The sequence below is a fragment of the Camelina sativa genome, chromosome 3 (assembly GCF_030686135.1).
Source record: "Camelina sativa cultivar CO46 ecotype springtype chromosome 3, ASM3068613v1".
In the NCBI taxonomy this organism is placed as follows: domain Eukaryota; kingdom Viridiplantae; phylum Streptophyta; class Magnoliopsida; order Brassicales; family Brassicaceae; genus Camelina; species Camelina sativa.
The window spans coordinates 9,622,907-9,647,877 of NC_141882.1; the positions used below are offsets into that span (position 1 = coordinate 9,622,907).

Sequence of the window (24,971 nt, forward strand, 5' to 3'; positions counted from 1 at the left end):
TACATTTCTCAGTTTAGAATTTATTTGACATTATTCCTCTCTTTTTTTGTTCACCCCTCAATTAAGGTTCTTCCTATTCTCCCTGTGATCTTCGTCCAGGACCATATATAGGGGGTTTTTTTTCTTAAATGTTTTCATTTTCGCCATTATATTTACTTACTTTTTTTTTTGGTAATACTTTCTATAAGTATATACTGCATGCAAAACTTTCCACGTAATTTGTTTTTTTTTGTCATTTTATATTGTTTTCCACTTATCTTATCAACTCATACAGTGATTTTCCGAGAGTTATTAGATAAATACACCACATGTTGTTCCCAAAATCGATAAATAGTAGTGTTGTAATATGGAAATGGGACTATATATAGGAGGAGTTATTTAATTTGCAGATTCGACATGCACGGCCTCAAGACAGCATACCTTGTCTGAATTGGGATATCAATTTTATGAACGGGTCTAGTCTTGTTTTTGGTAGATGGAAAAGTGGTCAATATATATTGAGCAGCCTATATAACATTCTTGAAACACACCATTTTTGGTGGAGATACATATCACTGAATTGATTCCCACAACTGACTACATGAATTCTATAATTGTTATCAGCTACTTAGTTTGATTCCTTCCCATCCCTAAGGGACCATGCATATATATTCCAACATTTCGCAACTCTGTCGTCTTAGAATGACTCGTGCAACTTAATTTTTTTTATAGGTTTTAAAGGTATTGGCAGATTGACATAAAATGCCAATAGAAAGTCCACAAACCACAAACCAGTCTTACTAAAGGGAACCATCAAACCCCTACGGCAAACGACGACGTATCATGTGCTTAAATGTAAACATAATTGTGTTTGTGTAATTGTGTACATGTTTACTAGTTACAATATTAATTCATACTGTTTAAAATAAACTATTAATTTTAATCTTATTAATATATAAAATTTAAATTGTACAACCAAATTTTTTTTCCTGTTGGCATCTTACTAGAAATTTTCAATTATATTTGAAAAACCCACTAAAGTATCTAACATTTCTCAAATATATGACATTGGTATTCATCATGAAACAATTAAAACTCAGGGAATAAATAATGGTAACAGAAGCTTTTCTTATTTGATAACTTTAAGTCATAATACTCCAATATTCTTGCCTAGTTACAAATTGCTCATCCTCTCCTCTATAAAAGCGGGTAAACCAAATAGACTCACTCACTCTTATTAAATCCTAGAGAAGCAACACCGACGTATAAATACAAATGGCACAAGCTACACGTCAGTCTTCTTTGGAAGGGGAACTTGAGGTAGATGTGGAGATCAAAGCTTCGGCAAAGAAGTACCACCAATTACTCGCTGGAAGACCACATGATCTTGCAAAATCCAGTCCTGACAACATCCAAGGATGTACTTTGCGTGAAGGAGAGTTTGGCAAAGTTGGCAGTGTCATTTTCTGGAACTATGTTATTGGTAAACACGAATATATTTAAATATATATACACATAGTTCTGAAACAACATAAACGATTTGGCTGGTACCCTTCGTTTGGGTGCAGATGGGCAGCCAAAAGTGCTGAAGGAAAGGCTCGAGGCAGTGGATCAGGAGAAGAATCTGTTAGTGCTCAGGGTCATAGATGGAGATATGATGAAAGAGTTCAAGAGCTTCTTGATCACTCTCCAAGCAACCCCAAAGCTAAGAGAACCTGGAAGTGTGGTTACGTGTCACTTCAAATATGAGAGGAAGGATGAGCTGGTTGCTCACCCGGAGAAACTACTCGCGTTGATTGTCAAGGCATCCAAAGACATGGACAAATTGCTTTTGTCCTAAGTCTAGAGAAGTTGTCAGATATTCATACATCTATCTATCTGTCTCTGTTTGTGGGTGTATTTTAAAATGTCTCAATAATGTGCTCTCTCTATGAAGAGATCTAGTCTGCAAGTATTGCAGAGTTTGTGTTATGTACGTTTGAAGTTGTAATTACTTCCAAACTGTACTATGTGGGGCTATAAGTTTCACCTATATGCATGTTATGTTTTAAGAAAATTAAGAAAGACATGGGAATACGAGAAAATAAACGACGACGTTCCTCTTGACAAAAAAAAAAAAAAAGAAGGAAAACGACGACGTTCCTCCTTCTACTAGATACATTGCATACGTAGCAGAATACACAACTCTATATTTATTGGATAATATGATAGAATTTTGCAACTACATGACAATATATATTTGGATAATTTTGTATATAGTTTATTCTTTCTTATATAATATTACATCTATATCTAGCTATGTGTATGGTTGATGAATCACTTATGTAAACGTTTATATATGTTCCTCAACCTAAAACTAAAGGTCCATGAGTTCCATCGAATTTCCCAAAAGAGAAAATTGACATTATTCCTCTCGTCTTTTTGTTCCGCATGTGTGGTCTTCGTTTAGGACCACAGGCTTTTGGATTTCCTTGTTCTGAAATGTAATCACTTTCGCCATAATATTTACATACTTTCTATTAGTATATTTAACATGCAAAACTTTCATCGTAAGTTTTTTTATCATGTTATATATACTGTTTCCACTTATATTATTAATTAGTGGAAGTACTCATACATGATTTTCTTAGAGTTATTAGATACCACATGTTGTTCCCAATATCGATAAATAGTATTGGTGTGATATGGGAATAGGATAGGAGAAGTTTTTTTTTTTTAACTTTCAGATTCTACATGCACGGCCTGAAGAGAAAACGTTTCATTTGTCTGATCTATGATGCCGATTATATAAACGGCTATATATATTCTTGTGTCTTTGGTAGATGAAATTAATAGCAGCCTATAACAATCTTGAAACACGCCTTTTTTGGTGGAGACACATCCCACATCATTGAATCGATTCCCACACCGACCTACATGAATTCTATAGTTTTCTTTTTGGCTAAATATGTTAATATCATTATAGAATGCTAAAAACTATAGTTGTTATCAGCTACTTGGTCTGATTCCTTCTCATCCGTAAGGGACCATATTGTTAGAATGACTCCTGCAACTTGAATTTTATTAATAGCTAGTGTTTAAATTAATGGTGTGGGCAGATTGACTGCAATCTTAATTACCAGGTGAACCATCAAACCCGACGGAAACGACGTATCATGTGTTAATTCTTTTAAAAAATCTAGACATAATTGTGTTTGTGTTTACTAATTACAATACTATATTTTTTTTTTACAATACTCCTATATTAAAATGAAACGATTAATATTACATTTTGTTACTAGAATTTTGATCAAAAGATTTGAATAAATATATTATAACATGTAAGCATAAAATATATGTTGGAAAAATCACTATATGCTGACTGAGCGTAAATATAACAATATAACATCATCATGAAGCATAAACACATGTTAAACAGTAATGCTTGCAAATATTATGGCGAAAGTTGGAATTAAAGTCGTGGAATATTTATAAACCATAGTAACTTAAAATTACAAGTTTACATACTTTATTGGGGGTTTATATACAATAGACCAGGCCTAAACCAAAGCTTCTAAACCAACTAATTATAAACTATACAGACTTCAATTAAAACATAATGATATGAACTATATACAAAAGGATCATATACTATAATAGTCCCCCTCAAGATGGATCATATATGTTGAGAAGACCCATCTTACTTGTCAACTGTTGAAAGGGAACAGGATGAAAAGCCTTTGTGAAAGGATCAGCAAGCTGCAAATGAGTGTTAACATAAAGTAATTTAAACAAACCTGCAACTAACCGTTCACGAACACTGTGACAATCAGATTCGATATGCTTTGTGCATTCGTGAAAAACAGAGTTATTGGCGATGTGAATGGCAGCCGTATTGTCATAAAACAGAAGAGTCAGCTTATGGAGAGGAATCTGGAGTTCTTTGAAAAACTTAGTAAGCCAGACAAGTAATCAGAGAAAGACTACGATACTCAGATTCTGCAGACGACTTCGACACAACCTGCTGTTTTTTGGATCGCCAAAATATCAAGGATGTTCCCAAGAATATGCAATGGCCTGAAGTTGAACGTCTCGTGTCTGGACAAGTATTTTAATCCGCATCAGCAAAAGCTTGAATCTGAAGTTCTGCATTGGAGGAGTAGAATAAACCCTGCCCAATAGTGCCTTTGATATAATGGAGAACTCGGTAAGCTGCTTGGAGATGATCATGTCGAGGAGCTTCAGAGAACTGACTGAGCTTGTTGACAGCAAAGGTAATGTCAGGACGAGTAGTCTGAAGATACATGAGCCGTCCAATGAGTCGCCGATAGACTTTGCCATCAACAAAATCACCACCAGTATCCTTAGAGAGCTTAACACTTGGATCCATAGGAATGTTAGAAGGTTTACACCCAAGAAGACCTATTTCATCAAGAAGATCCAAAGCATACTTCCTTTGACAAACATGAATACCATCAGCGGATCTTGCGATTTCCAAACCCAAAAAATATTTGAGTGGACCAAGATCACGCAATTTAAAATTGGATGTAAGCTGAGCTTTAAACTCCTCCACCGCAGCGTCATTGTTGCTGGCAATAATGATGTCATCCACATAAACTAGAACACACAAGAAGAGATCAGTAGTGATTTTCAGAAAACAAGAATGATCAGAATGAGACTTCACAAACCCCAAATCAATGAGAGTAGATTTAAACTTCAAGAACCACTGACGAGAGGCTTGTTTAAGACCATATAAGGAATTCTTCAATCTGCAAACCGCATTAGGTGGAAGAGAGTCCCCCTTTCGTGATGCATATCCTGGAGGAAGCTTCATATAGATTTCCTCATCAAGGTCACCATTGAGGAAAGCATTAGAAATATCCAATTGGTGAAGAGTGAAACCATAGATAGCAGAAATAGCCAAGAGGAGCTTCACAGAGGTAAGCTTGCAGACTGGAGAAAACGTGTCATGAAAATCAACTCCTTCAGTTTGTGTGTATCCTTTGGCAACAAGACGTGCCTTATACTTCTCAATAGTACCATCGACATTGTATTTTATCTTGTAAACCCACTTGCAACCAATGGGTTTTTTATTCGGAGGTAAAGTACATACGTCCCATGTGCAAGTAATCTCTAGAGCATCAACCTCAACATCCATAGCTCCACACCACACCTCAAATTCTTTGGCTTCAGCATAGGTTGAGGGTTCTTTGTTTTTGTCTATGGCAACTAAAAAAGAATAATAAAGTTATGACACTTTATTATAAGAAAGAAATTGAGAAATTTTATGTATGGTTGAAGATCTCATTGAATGACAGTAAGCAAGCTTTTTGATTTTCCTATGCAATGTTTGACCAGAAGATTCAGGGACATTTATATTAGGACTAGCAGAAGGCATAGTCTCTAAGGATGATGAAGAAGGAGAAGCCTCTGCATCAGATATATGATGAAGCATAGGAGAATGGCTAATCAGATCAGGAAAAGAGTTTTTAGCTTCCTGAGATAATTCTGACTTAGCAAAAGGGAAGAGCTCTTCATGGAAAACTACATGTCTAGAAATGAAAATGTCATTTGTTTCCAGACCAAGAAGTTTATAGCCTTTGTATCCAGACGAATAACCAAGGAAAACACACGCTCAAGCTCAGGGATCAAAAGGACTTTTCTCATCAAGCACAGGAGCTGGAAGACGATTAATGAGATGAACAGCAGAGAGAACACAATCTCCCCAATAAGAGAGTGGGAGATGTGATTGGAACAAAAATGCTCTAGCAACATTGAGAATATGTTGATGCTTTCTCTCCACAACAGAATTTTGTTGTGGAGTTTCAGGACAAGAGTGAAAATGAACAATACCTTTAGATTGGAATAAATGAGTGAAATTAAGCTCATGAGCATTGTCAGATTTAACCCCCTTAACCCTAGTCTCAAACTGAGTTTCAACCATAGCAAGAAAAGAAGGAAAGATATGAAGAACATCAGATTTCTATTTCATTAAGTAAACCCAGGTAGCCCTTGAATGGTCGTCAACAATAGTGAGAAAATATTTAAAACCATCATGAGTAGGAACAGAAAAAGGTCCCCAAGTGTCAATATGAACCAATTCAAAAGGAATTTTCTTTATATTATTATGAGAAATAAAAGGGATATGTTTTTATTTTGCCAAATGGCAAGTTTTAAAATGAAAATCCTTTTGTATTTTTGGTTCTTTTACAAAATGTAAAACAGAAGAAAAAGACTGAAGCTTATAAAAGGAAGGGTGACCTAACCGTTTATGCCAGAGATCATGAGAAACAACAGAAGCGGCGACTAAAGAAGCTTTATGAACTGGAAGATTTATAGACTCAATGTCCAGAAAATAAAGAGTAGCCGCTTGTTTACCCATTCCAATCATTAAGTCCCGAGAAAGATCCTGAAGAGCACAAGAATTCTCATCAAACCAGATTTTGCAACCCATAGATTTGGTCAAACAACTGACACTTAAAAGATTAAATTTGAATTGGGGAATATATAAGACATCATGAAGAACTAAATGATTGCCCAAATGAACAGATCCTATCCCAACAATGCTCACTAAACCGCCATTAGGAAGATTGACATTAGTATTAGAGAGGAATTTGAAAGTGGAAAAGGAAGTTTTGTCATGGCAAATATGGTTAGTAGCTCCTGTGTCTATCACCCAAGCATTGATAGCAATAAGATTGCTATTCGCAGAACAAGCATAACGTTTTGTAATCGAAAAAGGGTTTGGCCTATCAACACTGGAAAAAGAACAAATGATAGAGGGGTAGAAATTACCAGGTGTTGGGCCATTGGGTAAAGAAGAAGAAGGGAGGGAAGATACTGAAACTGCATGAACCTCAGGTGTGGGTGTAGAGCTTTGGATCCTGGTGTTGAGAAAAGAGACTATTTGCTGCATCTGTTCTGTGGAGAGATCATCAGTCAATTTTGGGGTCTCTCCAACAACATTTCCTTCACTCACATTATCAGAGATGATATTAGCTGCAGTAGGAACGACTCATGTTGACTTGAAACGAGGATGACCAATCGGATAACCATTCTTCTTGTAGCATTTATCCATGACATGGCCAGTTCTTCCACAGAAGGTACACATTGGTTTATTCCCTTTTTGAATTTGATAACCACGACTGTTGTTGAGTAACCTGAAAAGCTGAAGAGTCGAGGGAACCAGAAGCAGGTGGAAAACTAGCCAATCGCTGAGAATCATCTTGGTCCAACATGTTCCCGTTCTTCGAATCAATGTCCAAAGAGATCGACGAGCACCTCTTGTCCGAGGAGTAGAGGCTTTTTGTGTGCGTGTCTTGTTGTCTATCTAATATTTATACACTCTACTTTTATAAACAGGATGTTATGTTATGGTATGATAACATATAAATAATGCATTAACGAATAACACATCGTTTAAACATATTGATCATTTATATATGCAAGTAATCAATATCAGCGGAGAGGTTATTTCGATCTTTTTGGAACCAAATTCCATTTCCACCTTTTTGCAAATATTCAGACTCAGGTCTCAAATCTCAATGAATTGTTCATTCCTATACTGCTATCTCTCAGGAAAGTATTACAAAAACTTTAAAGCCTAGCATGCCGTTGTCCAAAGGGTTAAGGGTGGAACTTAGAAATAACAATTAAGCATGTTAATTTTCAAAAAGAAATAAAAACAAATATAAATAAAGCATGTCATTTTCTCCATATCAATTGCATCATCATAAATATCGTTATAAGGTAGTCGATATCATTCAAGTTTCAGAGAGTGAAGGTGTCCATGTTTGTTGAGGTGAAAACATAGTCCTTGTTGATTTGATATACAGAACCATATTACATTTTAGGAAAAGTAGTCACGTCGTGGAAGATTAGTTGGGCTAACAATAAATGGCTGCAATCATAAAACTTAAGGCTGATAAAGAAAAACAGCATGGATCGTACGTGTGTTTGATAAGTTTAATTAAGAGTATTCGATTCAGATAAAATAAACTGATCCGATCTAGAAGCCAAATATACTTTTCATTCGTTTCAAACAGTTTTTTTTCTTTTTTTCTTTTTCAGTTTTAGTTATTATACTCCTAAGAATCAGAACCAAGTCTGAACTAAACTAATGGTAATTAAATCTGAACCAACTTATGTAGTAAATCTTGTTTTACATTAGTTACGAAAATTATAAAATACACACGAACAAAAAAATTGGAAAATATCAAGCTGAAACTCTGATAGTCTGATTGAACCCTTTAATTAAAAAGAATTTGAGATAATTGTAAAGAGTAGGCGAGAGTAACTTCTTAACGTCCACGTGAATCTTGAGCTGGTTGAGTTATTAATGAAACGTATGAGGAGCGTCTCTATTATTAGGTTGAGATGTCATTAGTGAATAGTGATACGATGGGAGAGTGTGTCTATATCAGGGTGAGATCATGAAACTACTTAAATTTCTTGGGGGAGTAAGATTGTAAGAAGTAATTAATCACTCTGTAAATAAAAATATAACCACTCTCATTTCTCTTCCTCTTTATAAAATGAGCTACCAATTCTAGAGGGATTCATTCACCTTCTTAACACCATCTATAAGTGAACTAGAAATGCAAAGCACCAGGAGAAAAAAATGGCAGAGCCAGCGACTAATCCAGTGACGAAGGCCGAGGTTAAGGTAGAGAGACTGAGGCTGAGGTAGAGGGAGTGATGACTAAGGCAGAGACTGAGGCTAAGACAGAGACAACTAAGCCAGAGAATGAGGCTGAGACTAAGGCAGCATCGATGATTGGAGAGCTTGAGATAGATATTGAGATAAAATCTACGGCTGAGCAGTTCCACCATATGTTTGTCAAAAGACCGCACCATGTGCCCAAAGCCACTGGCTTCATTGGGGGAGTTGAGCTGCACGAGGGAGAGTGGGACAAAGTTGGTAGTATAGTCTCGTGGAACTACATTCATGGTAATGTCAACTTTTTTTATACGTAAATATAATTCTTCAAAGAAGAAATATTCATCTTAACGGTTAATCCACATAACTCGCTTTTGGGTGTAGATGGAGTACCAAAAGTAAAGGACAGGATCGAAGCGTTGGATCCTGATACATGATTACGGTTAAAGAAGTGTCTAAGGCAGGCCCGCACAGCTGTGGTCCAGTGGTAAGGAAGAATTAGGGAAATGTTGGAAGGAACTAACCCAGGTTCGATTGACCCTGGAAACAAAAATCATAGTTGTGTGGAAAGTCTATCAGTTGGGCTTTGGCCCAATTGGTTTACATGGTAATCAGAAATACAGGCGGTCTGATTACCCCTTGGCATTAATCGGAAAGCATTCCAAACTCGGGACAGATAGTGTGGTGGCCCTTCAGGAAGAAGTCCACTCTGAAGCACTTCGGTGCGTTTCTACCGAGGCTGACCGGATCAGCCGATAGGATTTATCAAAAAAAAAGAAGTGTCTACGGCAGGAGAAGATTCTTATTATTAGATTATTATGTTCCTTTCATAATTAGATTAAGGTTTTGGAATCTTTACTTATTTGTTTTATAAGTTAGGTCGGTTGTAATGGGTCTATAAAAGGATCCTCACATCATCATTAATAAACAAGTCCCAAGAATTAACCTTAATCTCTAAAAGAGAATTAGGGTTGAGAGGGAGCTAAGCTTTCATATCTTTCTTAATTCTCAAGCAATAAAGTGGTTCATAACAGATCCAGAGAAGATTCTGATAAAGTTCAGGGTCTTAGAGGGAGATAAGATGAAGGAAAACAAGACCTTCTTGTTAACACTCCAAGTAACACTAGATAACTATATATATATATGTTATATAATAAGAGAAGGTTTTTTCTAACTTTGCTTAACAATGTGATATTTGACACTCTACTTTTGTGACACATGTCATTCTCATTAATTTTAAATTTAACATTCTATTTTTTATTTAACTTTATTTTATTTGTATCTTATATGGTGTATAGTTTGTTAAAAAAAGATAATTGTTGTTTAGTTTATCTTTTCAATTTCAACATTTTTACAAAAATATCTTCCTTCCATTTTTGAGTTTTAGCATCTAATATATTTCATAATGAAATCATACACCATAGAACCTAAAAATAAAATACTGATCACCCAACTAAAAAATATAACAAATTGAAACCAAATAAAAATAGAAAATTGTTTCATATTTTCAAAGTAAAAACTGAAACCAAATTAATTTATGATAGACTAATTTAAAAATATAGAAGAGTTTCAAATATATATATATAAATCATATTATATTCAATAATCATATATAATATATTAAAGATACCGCTCAAATTTGTATTTAATAGTACTTTATAAGTTACAGTTTGACTATCTTTAAAACATATGTACTAAAAGAAAATGGTATCATAACATAATTGTTTTATCTCCCCCAAGAAATAATAGAAAACAATAGTTTCAAATTAATTTATTGTTAATTATACTATTTATTTTAAAGGTATAATATGAATACATGAATTAAATTTATTTTAAATTTAACATTCTATTTTTTATTTGACTTTATTTTATTTATATCTTATATGGTGTATAGTTTGTTAAAAAAAAGATAATTGTTGTATAGTTTGCTTTTTGAATTTCAACATGGTTACAAAAATATTTTCCTTCCATTTTTTAGTTTTAGCATCTAATATATTTCATAATGAAATCACACACCATAGAACCTAAAAATAAAATACTGATTACCCCACTAAAAAATATAACAAATTGAAACCAAATACAAATAGAAAATGGTTTCATACATTTCAAAGTAAAAACAGAAACCAAATTAATTTATGATAGACTAATATAATATAAAAAAATTTCTAATATATAAAAAACTCACATTATATTCAATAATCATATATATTGTATTAAAGACACAACTCAAATTTATATTAAATAGTAATTTATAAGTTACATTTTGATTGTGTTTAAATTATATGTACTAAAAAACATAATGGTATCATAACATTAATTGCTTTATCACCCTATGATATAACAGAAAACAATAATTTCAAAATTTAATTTATTGTTAATCATAATATTATATTTAAATGATTAGAAATAGAGACAATATATAGAAAATAAAAAAAATATTAAATTTCACACACTTTAATTTTCATGAATTTTTATAAAAACTTGTTAAACTTATAGTACAAGATATTTTTTTTGTGATATCGTTTTAATAAATTATTTTAAAATTGTCTTATCATATATAAAACTAATTTTTGTTAACTATTACTTTTAGATGATGACAATAAAATTATATAGGAAAACATAAAATTATCTATCAAACAAATTAAATAAGATCTTACACTTTTCTTTCTAGACTACTTATCAGTTTTTATTTTTCTAAAAAAAAAGAAAAAACTATAAAAAAAATTAAAAAATATAATTTATCTTAGCTATTTAACGAAAATACTATATAGTTGACTTTGCTATTAGTAATGGTCTTATTACTATAGTAACATACTGTTTAAATAATTTCAACAATACATTGTAATCAAAAATATTAAGTAATATTTACTTTAACTTTTTTTTTTTTTTCACGACCCTTATATGAAACACTATATAACATATATAAATTGTAGTTGAACCGTAATATTATGAATATTATTTTTAAGACATATATAAAACAATTACATCTGTTCATTTCATATATAATTTAATAAAAACTTTATTTATATTTCAAGTTAATAATGCATACATAAACCACGCATCGGGTGGGCTACTTTCTAGTATATATATATATATTTTTTTTTTGTATTCGATAGATTTCTCTTGTTATCTATATTATCTAAGTAAATATTCTGAAATCTCTCAAAAGGTAACACCAAAGCAAGCAGGACCTGGAAGTGTGGTTAAGTGGCACATGGAGTATGAGAGGATTGACGAGAAGGTGCCTCATCCTGAGACTTTGCTTCCATTCTTCGAAGCAATGTCCAAAGAGATCGATGAACACCTCTTGTCCACGGAGTAGATCGAGGATTTTCTTTCTGCTTGTTTAAATAAACAATTCAGAGTTACTATCACATATATGTTTAAGTTATATATAATCAAGTTGCGATTATGCAACATGGATATTGTGTGGGCTATGAGCTTCTCTTATAATATGTTGTGTGTATTAACTATTAAACATATACTACTATCACATATAAATGTTGCAATTTTGCAACATTCACGTTGTGTGGGCTATGAGCTTTCTCTTATTATAATATGTTGTGTGGCTTACCCCTAGTTCTTTAGATCAGTGTCAAAAGAGTTCAAAGAACACCTCTTGTCTGAGGCATAAATAGACTCTTTACTTAATGTGTGAGCACAAATGAAAGTTGTAACATTTTGAGTTTGGTATTAGTATATTGACATCATCACCACTGCCTTATTATACAATCAAAAACAATTCAAGAAACTTGCTCTTTACATATCTCTTTCAAAGATCGCTTGAACCAGGAACATTAATCCACTCGATTTGAATTTCAACCGCGCCGCTTTCTACATTTCTCAGCTTGAGAATCATATCTTGGACAATCTTTCCATTACTGATGATGATTCTGCTCTCTTCAGCTAAGCAGTTGTCTCCACTCGGATTCACTCTACGGATCTCGGTTCTATCAGAGACTTCTTGAACATCCATTCCTTGAGCCTCAAAAAAAGGCTTGATGTCTATCTCCGCATCTCCCATCGTGTCATGCGAGGTGAACGTATCCTTATCATACACTTCCTACAAGGAAACATGACAGAAACAATTCATTGATTTCAAAACCTCAAATAAACAAAAGCAAAAGACTCCTTTAAGATGAAGAATCCTAACAGCAAATTAATTAAAGAAGCATATATATATATTTCAAGAAGATTAAGAACTAAACTCACGAGATTCACATGTTGATTAGGATCATTGATTCCAAGCGTCAATTCATCGTTCCACTCAGGGTTGCAGCTATTTTTCACACCACGAGTCTTCAGTTTCTGAAGCAACATTGATTGAAATCATCAAAAAGTCTCCATTACCATCACAAACAGAGTATTATCCCAAATCTTCTTACGGTTCCATTTTTTAGAAATTGTAATCTACAGAGTAATAAATGGGCTAATCGATCTTATCTTGGATGATTGGATGAATGATCAAAACACGATCTCTACAACCAAAAAGAAAAAAAAAAAAAAACAGAGAACCTAAGAGATACCTGAGAGCCCATGGTTATGACGACGAAAGGGTCGCTAGTATTAGAGTCACGACTAACAAGATTAATCCCTCTTCTCACTCTGATTCTAAGAAGTCCAATCAGATTCTCCATGTCTCCTCCGACAAATTCACTTGCCTCTTTGTCTTGTGTTCTTGTACTTTGATTATCAGAAGAGAACGAGTTGCACAAGAATATTTCAACAGAATGAATGATGTTTGTTTAATATCTTTAAGAAAGTCTCTTGGCTTTTTGTCTACGTAAGCATCTTCTGGAGAATCCTTTTTATGCCTTTGGATTTATCAAAGCAAGACATGCCAACTCTTATCTCATTGTATGGTAAAAGAATTCTTTAATATATAGTCTATGATATTACTTCTTTAACTATAGTCAGTATAAATATTTAGAATTTTAGATGTCAAGGATTGATCACCTCGTACCCTTCTGAAGATAAATACATGAATATACAAGGAATCATTTAAAATATAGACCACCCAATGATTTTATGACATAAATACATTGAGACCTAGAGAAAGGAAATTTAATTATATATTGTTTATCAAAATCTGTCTTATAATAATTACTACTAATTTGTATAGACCCATCATAAAATTTACTCACTATAGATATCACCAATGTAACTCTTTTTTTTTCTTTTTTCTATTTTAGAAATGTAGATAAAGACACATGAATTTGTTTGAGTAAACCGGCCAATAATTTATGACACATATATATATATATATATATATCTAAGAATTGAAAGAAAAATTCACCTCATATTCATTAACAAAAATAAATTGATTTATTTAAGCTTAGATATGTATGAATAATCCTTCAAAAATCCGTTCACTATATATATCCGTTCACCTCATATTCATTAACAGTTATTTGCATGGATTTTATTCACTATGAATAAGAATGACATATGAATTACCTTTTTTTTTATAGACCATCCAGTATATTTAAGACACATATACAAATAAAGATTTAAGATTTACGACATGTAAATTCACTTCTAAACAAAGAAATGTACTAAACCTCTAATATGTATATATATATATATATATATATATAATAATTCTTCATAAAACTGATTCACTATAAATATAAAACGGATTGAACCTTTTTGTTATTCAATTCACAAATACAAGTTCTTTTACAAAAAAGATATCTACTAAAATCATGAGAGGAGGAGCAAAGAGGTTGATTCTCGTGGCAACATTCGTATTATTTGTGTTTATAAGCATCATGAATGTTGAATCTCGAAGGGAACTTGGATATCCAAAACAAAGACTTGGTGAAGACCGAACAAATCCGTATGATCCAATAACACCAAAATGTGATCCTAAAAATCCACAAAAGTGTTTACCAAAACAACCGGCAAATCCATACCGTCGTGGATGTTCAAAAATTACAAGATGCCAGCGTGATACTGGCTGATCCATAAGCTTTTTCAAACTATATGTAACAAAAACAAATTAATTACGTCGTTTAAATTGAATAATTCTAAAACTATTTGCGTTGTATTTCTTTAATTTATGTTATTTGTTACCATAAAAAAAAACTATTTTATTTTGGAGCTACCACCCTAAAATCAAGAAATATACATTAGAGAAAGTTGGATCTATTGTCGTCGATCGCAAGACAAACTGGTGGTCTATTGTTTTTTAAGTTCATAGTCAATCTTAAATAATGCATGCAAATATATAAATCGTCATAATTTTCTTCAGTCTGGATATAATTTTGCAGCAACAAAAGTGTAGTCTCCGAAATGTTGATTTAAATTTTATTGGTTGTAAAGAATTTTCCCCTTTTCATAAAAAAATTGTAATTAACTAATCATGGTTGTAAAAAATTTCAGTTTAGCAAATGATTTGGAATTTTGTGATTTTTTTTCTAATAAAAAAAGTTAGAAAATTCAGATTGAATCTAAAAAAAAAAATCTGTTTGGAATATTTACATATGTATAATTATTTTTTTTTGGTATTATTTTGATTTTTTCCTCCGAAAATTTCGAACATATCACATTTATTTCGTGTATACATTGCAACAGAATGAACTTATCTCACAATCTTAAAACACGGAAACATAACAAAAACACGTACACACAATTCCAAAAATCTCCAAATTTCGCCAAAAAAGTTTTAAGATTTATCAAAAAGAACCCTTAACACCAAATCTTGGTTTAAATACCTCTCTACGCACTCATCAAAATCAAAAATTCGATTTTTGTTTCCCCTTTTCTTCCATCTTCTTCCTTCCTCTTTAAAGTTTCCACCTTTCGCCACCGAAGAGAAAACCCAAATTCTCTCGTCGGAAAGTTTTATTTTCATCTTTATTATCTCCGGTGGCGTTTGTGAATGGTGGAAACTAATCCGAACGGTGATAATCTTAGGCTCACCCTTTCAACAAAAAGGGAGAGCTTTTACATCTCTACAGACTCTGTTTTCTCATTCGGTTCTTGCAAAGAAGGCTGGTACTATCGTTGCATCGGCCTCGACCCGTGACCCATCATCATCATCATCATCATCGTTCATCCTTTGTTGTAGTAGTAGATCTTGTTTTTTTTTTTTAATATAATAAAAGAAAAAAAGAAAAGGATGTTGCTTTACAAGAAGAAGAGTCAGATCGTTAAAGGAAACAGGATCTTGATCAGCGTTACGTTTCTTGGTAGTGCTGGTCCGATCAGGTTCGTTGCTAATGAAGGTGATCTCGTCGCAGCTGTGATTGATACTGCTTTGAAATGTTACGCTAAAGAAGGTCGTTTGCCGATTCTTGGATCTGATTTCAAAGATTTTGTTCTCTATTGTCCATTGGTTGGACCTGGAGGTGATGATTTCTCAATTTACTCTGTTTTCGTTTTTCTAGGGTTTGTGAAAGTTTGGTTTTATTTTATTTTATGTTTTGGTGTAGCTTTGCTTCCATGGGAAGCAATAGGGTCGTTGGGAGTGAGGAACTTTATGTTGTGTAAGAAACCAGAGGAGAAGAAGAAGAAGAAGGTGGAAGGAGACAATGGAAGATCGAATTTTCCGATTAATGGAGCTAGAAAAGGAGGAGCTGGTGGTGGAAGAAGCTTTAAGGCTTGGATTAACAAGTCTTTTAGTCTTAAAGTCTCAACTCATTAGCTCTCTCTTTTGAATGTGTGTGCTCTCTCAACTCAAATTCGTTCTGTGTTTTTTTTTTTTTTTGGTTTTTGTCATGTTTGAACTTATGATTTGCTTTGTTTCTTATGATGAAGTTGCTTTCAAGAAAGAAAAAAAGTTTTAAGTTCTTTTGGTATTTTGTGTTTCAAATGTGTATTATGCAAAAATTGGTTTTTTTTTTCTTTCAAATTTTGATCAACAGAAATGTGAAAATTTGCATTGCGTTTTTTTAAGTATATTTGACTATGCTAGTGTGGTTCAGAGACAACAAGAAAAACAAAATCAGAATTTTAACAAGGAAATCACAACTTTGATGTAGGCGCAATTTGTGGAATTGTTGTTGGAGTAACTTTATTGGTTATTGAGACGAGATAATAAAAGCGATTTTGATTTCTATCGATATGTTCACTGTTTTTCTGTATTATCTGTTAGACAGTTAGTTAATATGTATCTCTTGGAGTTTATCAATCAACTACTTTTTATTTTATAATGAATTATTGAATTGTTAAGTAAAGTCTATATTAGAATTTGCATACAAAGTCATAAACATGATGTATCCGGTTTATCTTCTCTAATACAAATTTACAACTACATATACTTTTAGAGTATAAAAATTAAATTCACATATTGGTTACATAGAAGTGAAACTATCTATATTAGCCAATATATTGAAGTCGGATGTGACCTTACATCTGAATGAATACATTATCTAAGTAGATTTAGTCGGTAGATTGCGTGAGAAGTCGATCATTAACCCTTGAAAACCTCATGGGGCATTTACTCCAAAGGATCCAAAATTTATCTTCTCAAATTAAACTATCCACGTCTCTCTTTTTTTTAACGTTTCATAAACGCTAGTTTTGAAAATATATGTATGCCTAGACGATCGACCAACACATATAAGAAAAGTTGTTGTAGGGTTGTAGGTGTAGCAAATTAATGACGAGTTCGTGAACGAACAATGACCCCTTCATTTTTGGACGTAGGTATTCGGAAGAAAGTAATAGAAATGAATATACAAAGATGATATCGAAGTTAACTGAAAGATTTTAAGAAGAACAGAATCCAAGTATCCAACTAAGCTTAACAAACCATTAATGCCTCAAATACAATGCTTTAGACTAATATACTCGAACTAGGGCTTATAAGAGACGGATCAAAATAGTAATGAAACATGTATTACTCATAATACACTCGTAAGTATTTTTTCATAATTTACTGATATGGATGCATGTGATTCGTAAGTTTCAAGACAAAATTAGTAACTTTACTGATATGCTATGCATGTGATTCGGAAGATCCGAGGAAGTTGAGTCCATATACATATTTTTCTGAAATCTAACTCTGTCAAGCATATATTAAAATATCTCAAGTTCTTAATTAAGGTACAAACATGAAGAATCTTTTGGAAGCTTAAGATCTATCAAAAAATCGTTTTACACATTAACCGATATATTTCTGACGTGTTTAATCAAACTTACTAATTTTAGGTGCTTCCGTGATTTATTAATCATCAATTTTTCCTTGCTCAGTTCTTAATTTCAGGTGAATTAGAGGTAACCAGCTATGAGTATAATCGCTGATCTCACCGAAAAACCAGTTTATAAACTGAAAGTGCTGGAGGATTTAACATCAAATGTAAAGCAGATACAAGACAATATATATATTGGAGGAGATACTCACACTAAACGCAAACACAAGATACCTCCAGCGCTTTTTCCATGGGAGATTTGATAAAGAGATATTCAAAAAGAATGAACCGGTGGTGACTTATGAAGATGTTAAGCCATATATCGTGTAAAGAATGTTTATTGAATGAGTTTTTACAATAGTACAGTTGAGGATTATATACATAAGAGGTGAGGGAACCTCTAGGTTAAACCATTATTGTACATTCCTAATCTAGAGATATCATATAATTTGCGTATCAAGGAATATCTCTTACATGCCCCCTCAAGATTAAGGGGTCTTGACCACGCCAATCTTGTGCCGCATGTCTAAAAACTTCGAACGTGGTAATGGCTTTGTTAACACATCAGCAAGTTGATCGCGCGTATTGACATGAGCAACACGAAGCGCCCCTTGTTGTATTTGATCACGAACGAAGTGATAATCAACAGCAATGTGTTTCATACGAGAATGAAACACAGGGTTTGCACATAGAAATGTGGCACTGATGTTGTCGCAGTACACCACTGGTTTGTGCGGTAGATCGACCCCAAGTTCCAGGAGGACGTTGCAGACCCATCGTAACTCCGCAGCGGTGTTCGCAACAGCGCGATATTCTGCTTCGGTTGACGATCGAGCTACGCCTTTATGCTTTTTAGCTGTCCACGCAATGGGGTGATTGCCAATATAGACAATGTAGCCGTTTGTGGAGGTGTAATCATCGGAGTCGCCGGCCCAATCTACGTCGGAATAAGCATGAACAGATAGACGATTCTTTGTAGAGAAGTAAATGCCATGTGTCGTTGTTCCTGCAAGGTACCGAAGTATCCGTTTGGCAGCCTGCCAATGTTCTTCAGTGGGCTTGTGCATAAACTGAGAGAGACGGTTGACGGCATAGGCAATGTCGAGTCTAGTGAAGGCGAGATATTGTAAGCTTTCGACGAGTTGCCGATACTGTGATGGGTCAGGCAAAGGTGTTCCCGAGCAAAGCGTGACCTTCGGACTTGCAGCCATTGGTGTGCTTACGGGCTTTGCATTCTGCATGTTGTATCAGTGAAGCAAGTCGATAGTGTATTTCCGCTGAGAGAGATGGAGACCAAGATCTGTTCGGTGTGCTTCCAAACCAAGGAAATAATTCAAATCTTATGGGTCTTTGACAGAGAATCGATCAGCAAGTAAAGTGAGAATTTTGGTGATGCCTTGTTTGCTGCTTCCTGTGACTAAAATGTCATCAACATATATCAACAAGTAAATGAACTGTGAACCTTGTTGCAGCGTGAATAGGGAAGTGTCAGACAAGTAGTTATGAAAGCCAATGCTGATTAGGAATGTCTTGAGTTCGTTGTACCAGGCTCTGGGAGCTTGTTTCAAACCGTAGATTGCTTTGTGTTGGCGGAAAACGTGGTTGGGGTTGTCGGAGTCAATGAATCCCGGTGGTTGTTCCATGTAGACTTCCTCGTTCAGGGTGCCTTGAAGAAACGCATTATTGACATCAAATTGTTGAATCGGCCAAGCCTTTGACACAACAACATCAAGAACCATTCGTATCGTAGTAGCTTTGACGACATGACTGAATGTTTATGTGTAGTCGCGTCCGTATTCCTGGTTATAGCCTTTGGCGACGAGGCGTGCTTTGCATCGGTGGTGAGAACCGGTAGGGAGGAACTTGTTTTTGTAAAGCCATTTACAGCCGATGACATTGTGATGAGGTTGTCGAGGGACCAACTCAATCGTCCCATTCCGTGCGAAGGCATCAATTTCTTCAGACATAGCTCCTTGCCATCGTTTATCCTTCATGGCCTGAGAAAGCGTCTGAGGCTCTCGTGGTATTTTAGGAGACAAACCAGCATAAAGATTGTACCTGGGATTTGGTTTGACGATGTTGTTTTTGCGGCGAGTCTGCATTTGATGGCGATTAGGCGGTCGGGGAGGTGGCGGAGGTTGGTTGACAGCGGAGGAAGGCGACGATGGAGTCGGTGTGGGTGCGACAGTGGTGCTTGACGAAGACGACAACTGAACTGGATCAGGTGAACCGGCGGCAGAAGATGTCAAACTAGGTTGATGACTCGAGGATGGACTATGAGCTGGGCTTGGTGAATCAAATAATGGGCCGAGACTATTAATGCCATTTGTTGGGCCTGAGTCCAGTGGTGATTGTGAGAGTGTTCGATTGTGCAAAGAGGGAGAGGGTGTGGGAGACATACCTAATTCCGACGGTGACGCAGAATCAACAATCTCGGTGGAACGATTGCCCGAAGGAGTCAAGTGAAGGTCTACGTTCTCAGAGGAATCTCGTTGTGTTGGAGTCGATACGAGTGGCGGAGGGTGTGGGACGGTAAGGATTGCGGGTTGGGTTGACATTGGGGAGGTATGAACCGAGGTATCTTGGGAATGAGGAGTCTTAAAGGGGTAGAGGGTTTCATCAAATTTGACATGGCGGGATGTATAGATTCGGCGAGAGCTTGGTTCGAGGCAGTGGTAGGCACTTTGTGATGGTGAGTAGCCGAGAAAGACACACGGCGTTGATCGATCTTCTAGTTTGTTGTTGTTGTAAGGTCGGAGAAGGGGGAAGCAAAGGCATCCAAAAGCACGAAGCTTCAAATTGTTGGGAGTAGTACCAAACAACATCTCAAAGGGTGATTTCAGCGCAAGAACAGGTGTTGGTAAGCGATTGATGAGATAGACAGCAGCAAGCAATGCATAGGACCAATATGACTTAGGCATGCCTGCATGGGTAAGCAGAGTGAGACCGGTTTCCACTATATGTCGGTGTTTCCTTTCAGAAATACCATTGTGCTATGGGGTGTGAGGAGGTGAGGTGAGATGAGTGATTCCGGCAGACGCAAGAAATTGTCGAAGGGCAATGAACTCGCCACCGTTTCACTATATAGGGTGCCAATTTTGGTGTTGAAGCGGTTCTCAACGAGAGATTTGAAAGGGAGAAAGGTTTCACAGACTTGGGATTTTGTTTTAAGTGGGTAAAGCCAAGTATAACGGGTGTAGTGGTCGACAAAGATAACATAATATTTGTTGTTATCAACAGAAACAATTGGGGAGGTCCAGACATCAGAGAAGATATATTCGAGAGGACGAGTGGAAATAATTGTTGATTCAGAAAAAGGGAGCTTATGAGCTTTATTAATGGAGCAATCAGAACAAAGTGAAGAGGAAGAAACTGAATGTAAACAAGGAAGTGAAAAATTTGAGAGAATTTTTTTGAGAATGGAACTAGAGGGATCTCCTAATCGGTTGTGCCAGTCAACCATTGATGGTTTGGAGGTGGTGGTCGCAAAGAAGGATTTGATGGTGGAGAGGGAGACTGGCCACTCGTAAAGCTCATCCTTGGTCTTGCCTTGGATTAACGGGATTCCCGAGAATAGATCCTTCACCTGAAACCAAGCAGGAAAGAATTCATCTGAAACCTGATTAGCGTTACACAATCGATAAACAGATATGAGGTTTTTATGAATCTGTGGTACACATAAAACATTGTGTAAAGTGAAGTGTCGAGATGAGGAGGAGGGAAGAGAAAGGGAGCCCATATGTGTAATAGGAATGCCAGTACAGTCACCAAGGAGAACATTGTCACCACCGTTGTATGGTTGGTGGAGTGAAAGGTTTTGCAAATCATTTGTCATGTGGTGAGTTGCACCACTGTCCATGACCCAGGGGCTCGTAGAGGACGTAGAACCTAAAGCTAGGTTGGCTCTTGGTTGCCATGGACGAGGTTGAGACTCCATTTGGTTGTTGTAGAAGCCTTGGCGTGGTTGGAGTTGACGGCACCGTTTCGCGCTGTGACCGTAAATGCCACACAGTTGACATCGCCCCTGGTAACCTTTCATCACACGTGATTCTTAAGAGTCAGATGGAGAGGTGTTGTTCTTCAGCCACGGTGAAGAGGAACGGGGATAAGTACGACCCTGGTTTGGGCGTTGGCGTGAGGCGACATTGGCAGTGATCGGAGCAGGACTGGTGAGAGCATGAGAGGTAGCCATCAGTTTGGCTTCTCTGTTGAGGAGCTTCTCGTGAATCTCAGTGACAGTAGGAGGTGTATCTCGACCCTCCATTTGATCCACGACAAGCTTGTACTCCTCAGGCAGACCATCGAGGATAAACTCAATCTTTGCTTCATGTTCTACCGGTTTGCCAAGTAAGGCCAACTGGTCAAAGCGAGCAGTGAGACCCTGCAGGTAATCATCAACAGATTTTTCCCCTTTGGTGAAGTGTTTGAGCTGGATCCGAAGTTGTTGAACATGTCCCCAACTTGGATTAGCATAGGTGGCCACGATCTGCTTCCACATCTCCGTAGTGGTCTTGGTTTTGGACACAACAGACTGGATGGATGAGGATAGAGTGCCAAGGAGACCACTGTAGATGAGTCTGTCTTGGCGATGCCAGGTTGTATGTTTGGGGTTCGTCGTGACCTGATCGTTGACAGTGATTGTTGGATCCGGCGGAAGGGATGAGCCATCAAGAAAGCCTGCAAGTCCATAGCCATCAAGAAGAGAATGGACTTGAAGACTCCAGATCATGTAGTTGACAAAGGTTAGTTTGTTGATGGGAAGGAGAGAAGATGTAGTATCAACAGTTTCTGCAGCTGCCATAGCGACAGAGAGGAAGAGAAGATAGATCTAGAGAAAAATAAGAGAGAAGCGGCGGAAAAAAAAAAAATATCTAGGTTCTTGATACCATGTAAAGAATGTTTATTGAATGAGTTTTTACAATAGTACAATTGAGGATTATGTACTTAAGAGGTGAGGGAACCTCTAGGTTAAACCATTATTGTACATTCCTAATCTAGAGATATCATATCATTTGCGTATCAAGGAATATCTCTTACATATCGAACGTGTTGCGAATGGAGAGCCCTCGAATGTCATTTCGGCCAGACCTATCACCTGCTTCGTACTAAGGTAAGAAACAAGAGGTTTTCTTTGTTTCTTTCGTATATGTAAGAATTAACTAAGATCATGATTGTTTTACGTTTGCATGTTTAAAAATATTATATTATTGTTTTGCAAATTCCAAATGTGAAAATATCATGCCCTATAATTCTAAAAATGTTGGTTACGGGAACGTCAGGGGGATCACAAAAGATGATGCCATGGAATGAAAAATATTTAGACACAACTTGACCTTCATGTATGATATTCGGATGCACACTATAAGCAAGTAAGTCCATAGTTCTAATTTCTAAACGAAACTCATGAATGAAATTAAATTACTCATAAAACAAATAAATAAAATCATTAGTTTCTTGTTCTGTCTAGTAATGTGAAAGGTGTGGAGAAAGGAAAGGCGATGATGTTTTACTTCACAAAACTCGAATCCGTCACACCCTCTGGCTTGCCTGCTCGAGTCGCAAGCTGTAGCTATTTAAAGAGCAACTATTTCAAGAACTGTCCATCGAACTGGTATTATACGTACACCAGTGGCCTGATGAAGTTATATTATGTCCAGACTACAAACAGAATCTCTCTGCCATTTGCTTTGTGGTCTGGTTCAAAGAAATGACGTTATAAGAATTGGTTCTATCTTTGCTTCAGTCATGGTCCGAGCAATCAAGTTTCTTGAAGATTCATGGGAGGAGTTGTGTTCAAACATCCGATCAAGGCAGCTCAGCGAGTGGATCACGGACATTGGTTGTCGAGATTCCGTGTCTATAGTTCTTGGTGGGGCTCAGCCTGATCAAGTGTCAAAAACCATTGAAAAAATTTGCAACCAAAAGTGTTGGAAAGGTATAATCACAAAACTTTGGCCAAAAGCTAAATATATTGAAACTATTGTAACAGGTTCGATGGCTCAATATGTGCCCACCTTAAACTATTATTCTAATGATATGCTGTCTCTCATTTCAACGATCTATGCTTCTTCGGAGACTCAATTCGATCGGGTTAAATCTCAATCCTATGTGCAAGCCTGAAGATGTATCGTACACTTTCATGCCCAATGTGTCCTACTTCGAGTTCATACCAGTGGATGGAGATATGAATGACGTTGTTGACCTTGGGGATGTGAAACTCGGATGTTCTTATGAAGCTGTGGTCACCAATTTCTCAGGTAAGCAAGATAGTAAAACAATATGGATTTCAAAAACTATGATTTTATTTTATGTTACGATATTAAAGAAAGTTAATTTTCTCTCTTTTTATAATTTCCTTCAGGCTTGTATAGAATAAGAATTGGAGATGTTCTATTGGTGACTGGTTTCTACAACAAAGCACCTCAGTTTAGGTTTATAAGAAGAGACAACGTGGTTTTAAGCATTGACTTGGACAAAACTAACGAAGATGATCTGTTTAAGGCGGTTAATCGCGCAAAACTCGCTCTTGACTCATCAGATCTCATGCTAGTAGACTTCACTAGCTATGCTGATAACTCCACTGTCCCGGGTATACGTAGTTTATTGGGAAGTTAAGGACAAAAACGAAGACAAAAAGAGCAAGAAGCAAATGGACCTCAAACAATTAGAGACATTCTCGAAGTGTTGTTTACTAATGGAGGATTCATTTGACATTGTTTATAAGATCTGTCGGTTTAAAGAAGAATCAGTAGGACCATTGGAGATAAAGGTGGTGCGTCATGGGACATTTGACTCTCTTATGGATTTCTTCATCTCACAAGGTGCTTCGATTGGTCAATACAAGACTCCAAGGTGCATCAAATCTGGGAAAGCCATAGAGGTATTAGATAAAAGTGTGGTAGCCACATTCTTTGGTACTGGATAGATAATTTTTTGCTTAGTTAGTTGTCAATAAATATGCATGTTTATGCTAGCTACGTATTAGTTTTCTTAATTGTTGGATTTTCTTAATCTGATTTAAATATTACTGAGTGGTTCCGTACGCAAATCCCGAATCATTTTTATAATTAAATCATTTTTTTTTTGTTTGGTTTTAAAAAAGCTAGAGTCTCAATTAGGCTAAGTGATGCGGTTTCTATTGTTTGTTGATCGTTAATTTGCAACCGTCTACGGCTTTCGTATCTTGCATGTTAGATTTTGTGTTTTCAGTTTTTGTC

General features: G+C 35.7%; 5 protein-coding genes and 1 pseudogene across 5 annotated transcripts; 5 read left to right on the forward strand and 1 right to left on the reverse strand.

Moving 5' to 3' along the window:
* Window positions 1–1,029: 1,029 nt before the first annotated feature.
* Window positions 1,030–2,035, forward strand: LOC104776438 (MLP-like protein 31). The gene is made up of 2 exons (XM_010500515.2): window positions 1,030–1,462; window positions 1,548–2,035. Exons 1-2 carry the CDS (start codon window positions 1,255–1,257, stop codon window positions 1,817–1,819), a joined length of 480 nt encoding a protein of 159 aa, XP_010498817.1. The 5' UTR covers window positions 1,030–1,254; the 3' UTR covers window positions 1,820–2,035.
* A 6,388-nt stretch (window positions 2,036–8,423) lies between these two features.
* LOC104776439 (MLP-like protein 31) lies at window positions 8,424–12,078 on the forward strand. Its single transcript, XM_087507222.1, has 5 exons — window positions 8,424–8,908; window positions 9,002–9,051; window positions 9,233–9,339; window positions 9,575–9,734; window positions 11,787–12,078. The coding sequence occupies exons 1-5, from the start codon at window positions 8,656–8,658 to the stop codon at window positions 11,937–11,939; spliced, it is 723 nt and encodes a 240-aa protein (XP_087363348.1). The 5' UTR covers window positions 8,424–8,655; the 3' UTR covers window positions 11,940–12,078.
* A 143-nt stretch (window positions 12,079–12,221) lies between these two features.
* LOC104776440 (protein C2-DOMAIN ABA-RELATED 8) lies at window positions 12,222–13,471 on the reverse strand. The gene is made up of 3 exons (XM_010500517.3): window positions 13,144–13,471; window positions 12,830–12,925; window positions 12,222–12,680 (listed from the first exon to the last, which is right to left on the reverse strand). The coding sequence occupies exons 1-3, from the start codon at window positions 13,252–13,254 to the stop codon at window positions 12,390–12,392; spliced, it is 498 nt and encodes a 165-aa protein (XP_010498819.2). The 5' UTR covers window positions 13,255–13,471; the 3' UTR covers window positions 12,222–12,389.
* Window positions 13,472–14,273: 802 nt separating this feature from the next.
* Window positions 14,274–14,772, forward strand: RALFL3 (RALF-like 3). Its single transcript, XM_010503257.2, has one exon. The coding sequence runs from the start codon at window positions 14,323–14,325 to the stop codon at window positions 14,578–14,580; it is 258 nt and encodes an 85-aa protein (XP_010501559.1). The 5' UTR covers window positions 14,274–14,322; the 3' UTR covers window positions 14,581–14,772.
* A 458-nt stretch (window positions 14,773–15,230) lies between these two features.
* Window positions 15,231–16,802, forward strand: LOC104776441 (uncharacterized protein At4g22758-like). Its single transcript, XM_010500519.3, has 3 exons — window positions 15,231–15,969; window positions 16,054–16,280; window positions 16,603–16,802. Exons 1-2 carry the CDS (start codon window positions 15,741–15,743, stop codon window positions 16,263–16,265), a joined length of 441 nt encoding a protein of 146 aa, XP_010498821.1. The 5' UTR covers window positions 15,231–15,740; the 3' UTR covers window positions 16,266–16,280; window positions 16,603–16,802.
* Window positions 16,803–17,849: 1,047 nt separating this feature from the next.
* Window positions 17,850–24,679, forward strand: LOC109130420 (4-substituted benzoates-glutamate ligase GH3.12-like; annotated as a pseudogene).
* The last annotated feature ends 292 nt before the right edge of the window (window positions 24,680–24,971 follow it).

Bases quoted from the DNA above. Each gene is read 5' to 3' on its own strand.
- LOC104776438 (XM_010500515.2), top strand. From the start codon at position 1,255: ATGGCACAAGCTACACGTCAGTCTTCTTTGGAAGGGGAACTTGAGGTA. The intron at 1,463-1,547 runs GTAAACACGAAT...GTTTGGGTGCAG, and splicing joins TTTCTGGAACTATGTTATTG to ATGGGCAGCCAAAAGTGCTG.
- LOC104776439 (XM_087507222.1), top strand. From the start codon at position 8,656: ATGACTAAGGCAGAGACTGAGGCTAAGACAGAGACAACTAAGCCAGAG. The intron at 8,909-9,001 runs GTAATGTCAACT...TTTTGGGTGTAG, and splicing joins CTCGTGGAACTACATTCATG to ATGGAGTACCAAAAGTAAAG. The intron at 9,052-9,232 runs TGATTACGGTTA...CATGGTAATCAG, and splicing joins AAGCGTTGGATCCTGATACA to AAATACAGGCGGTCTGATTA.
- LOC104776440 (XM_010500517.3), bottom strand. From the start codon at position 13,254: ATGGAGAATCTGATTGGACTTCTTAGAATCAGAGTGAGAAGAGGGATT. The intron at 12,926-13,143 runs GTATCTCTTAGG...ATGTTGCTTCAG, and splicing joins TCATAACCATGGGCTCTCAG to AAACTGAAGACTCGTGGTGT. The intron at 12,681-12,829 runs GTGAGTTTAGTT...GTTTCCTTGTAG, and splicing joins CTAATCAACATGTGAATCTC to GAAGTGTATGATAAGGATAC.
- RALFL3 (XM_010503257.2), top strand. From the start codon at position 14,323: ATGAGAGGAGGAGCAAAGAGGTTGATTCTCGTGGCAACATTCGTATTA.
- LOC104776441 (XM_010500519.3), top strand. From the start codon at position 15,741: ATGTTGCTTTACAAGAAGAAGAGTCAGATCGTTAAAGGAAACAGGATC. The intron at 15,970-16,053 runs GTGATGATTTCT...GTTTTGGTGTAG, and splicing joins TCCATTGGTTGGACCTGGAG to CTTTGCTTCCATGGGAAGCA.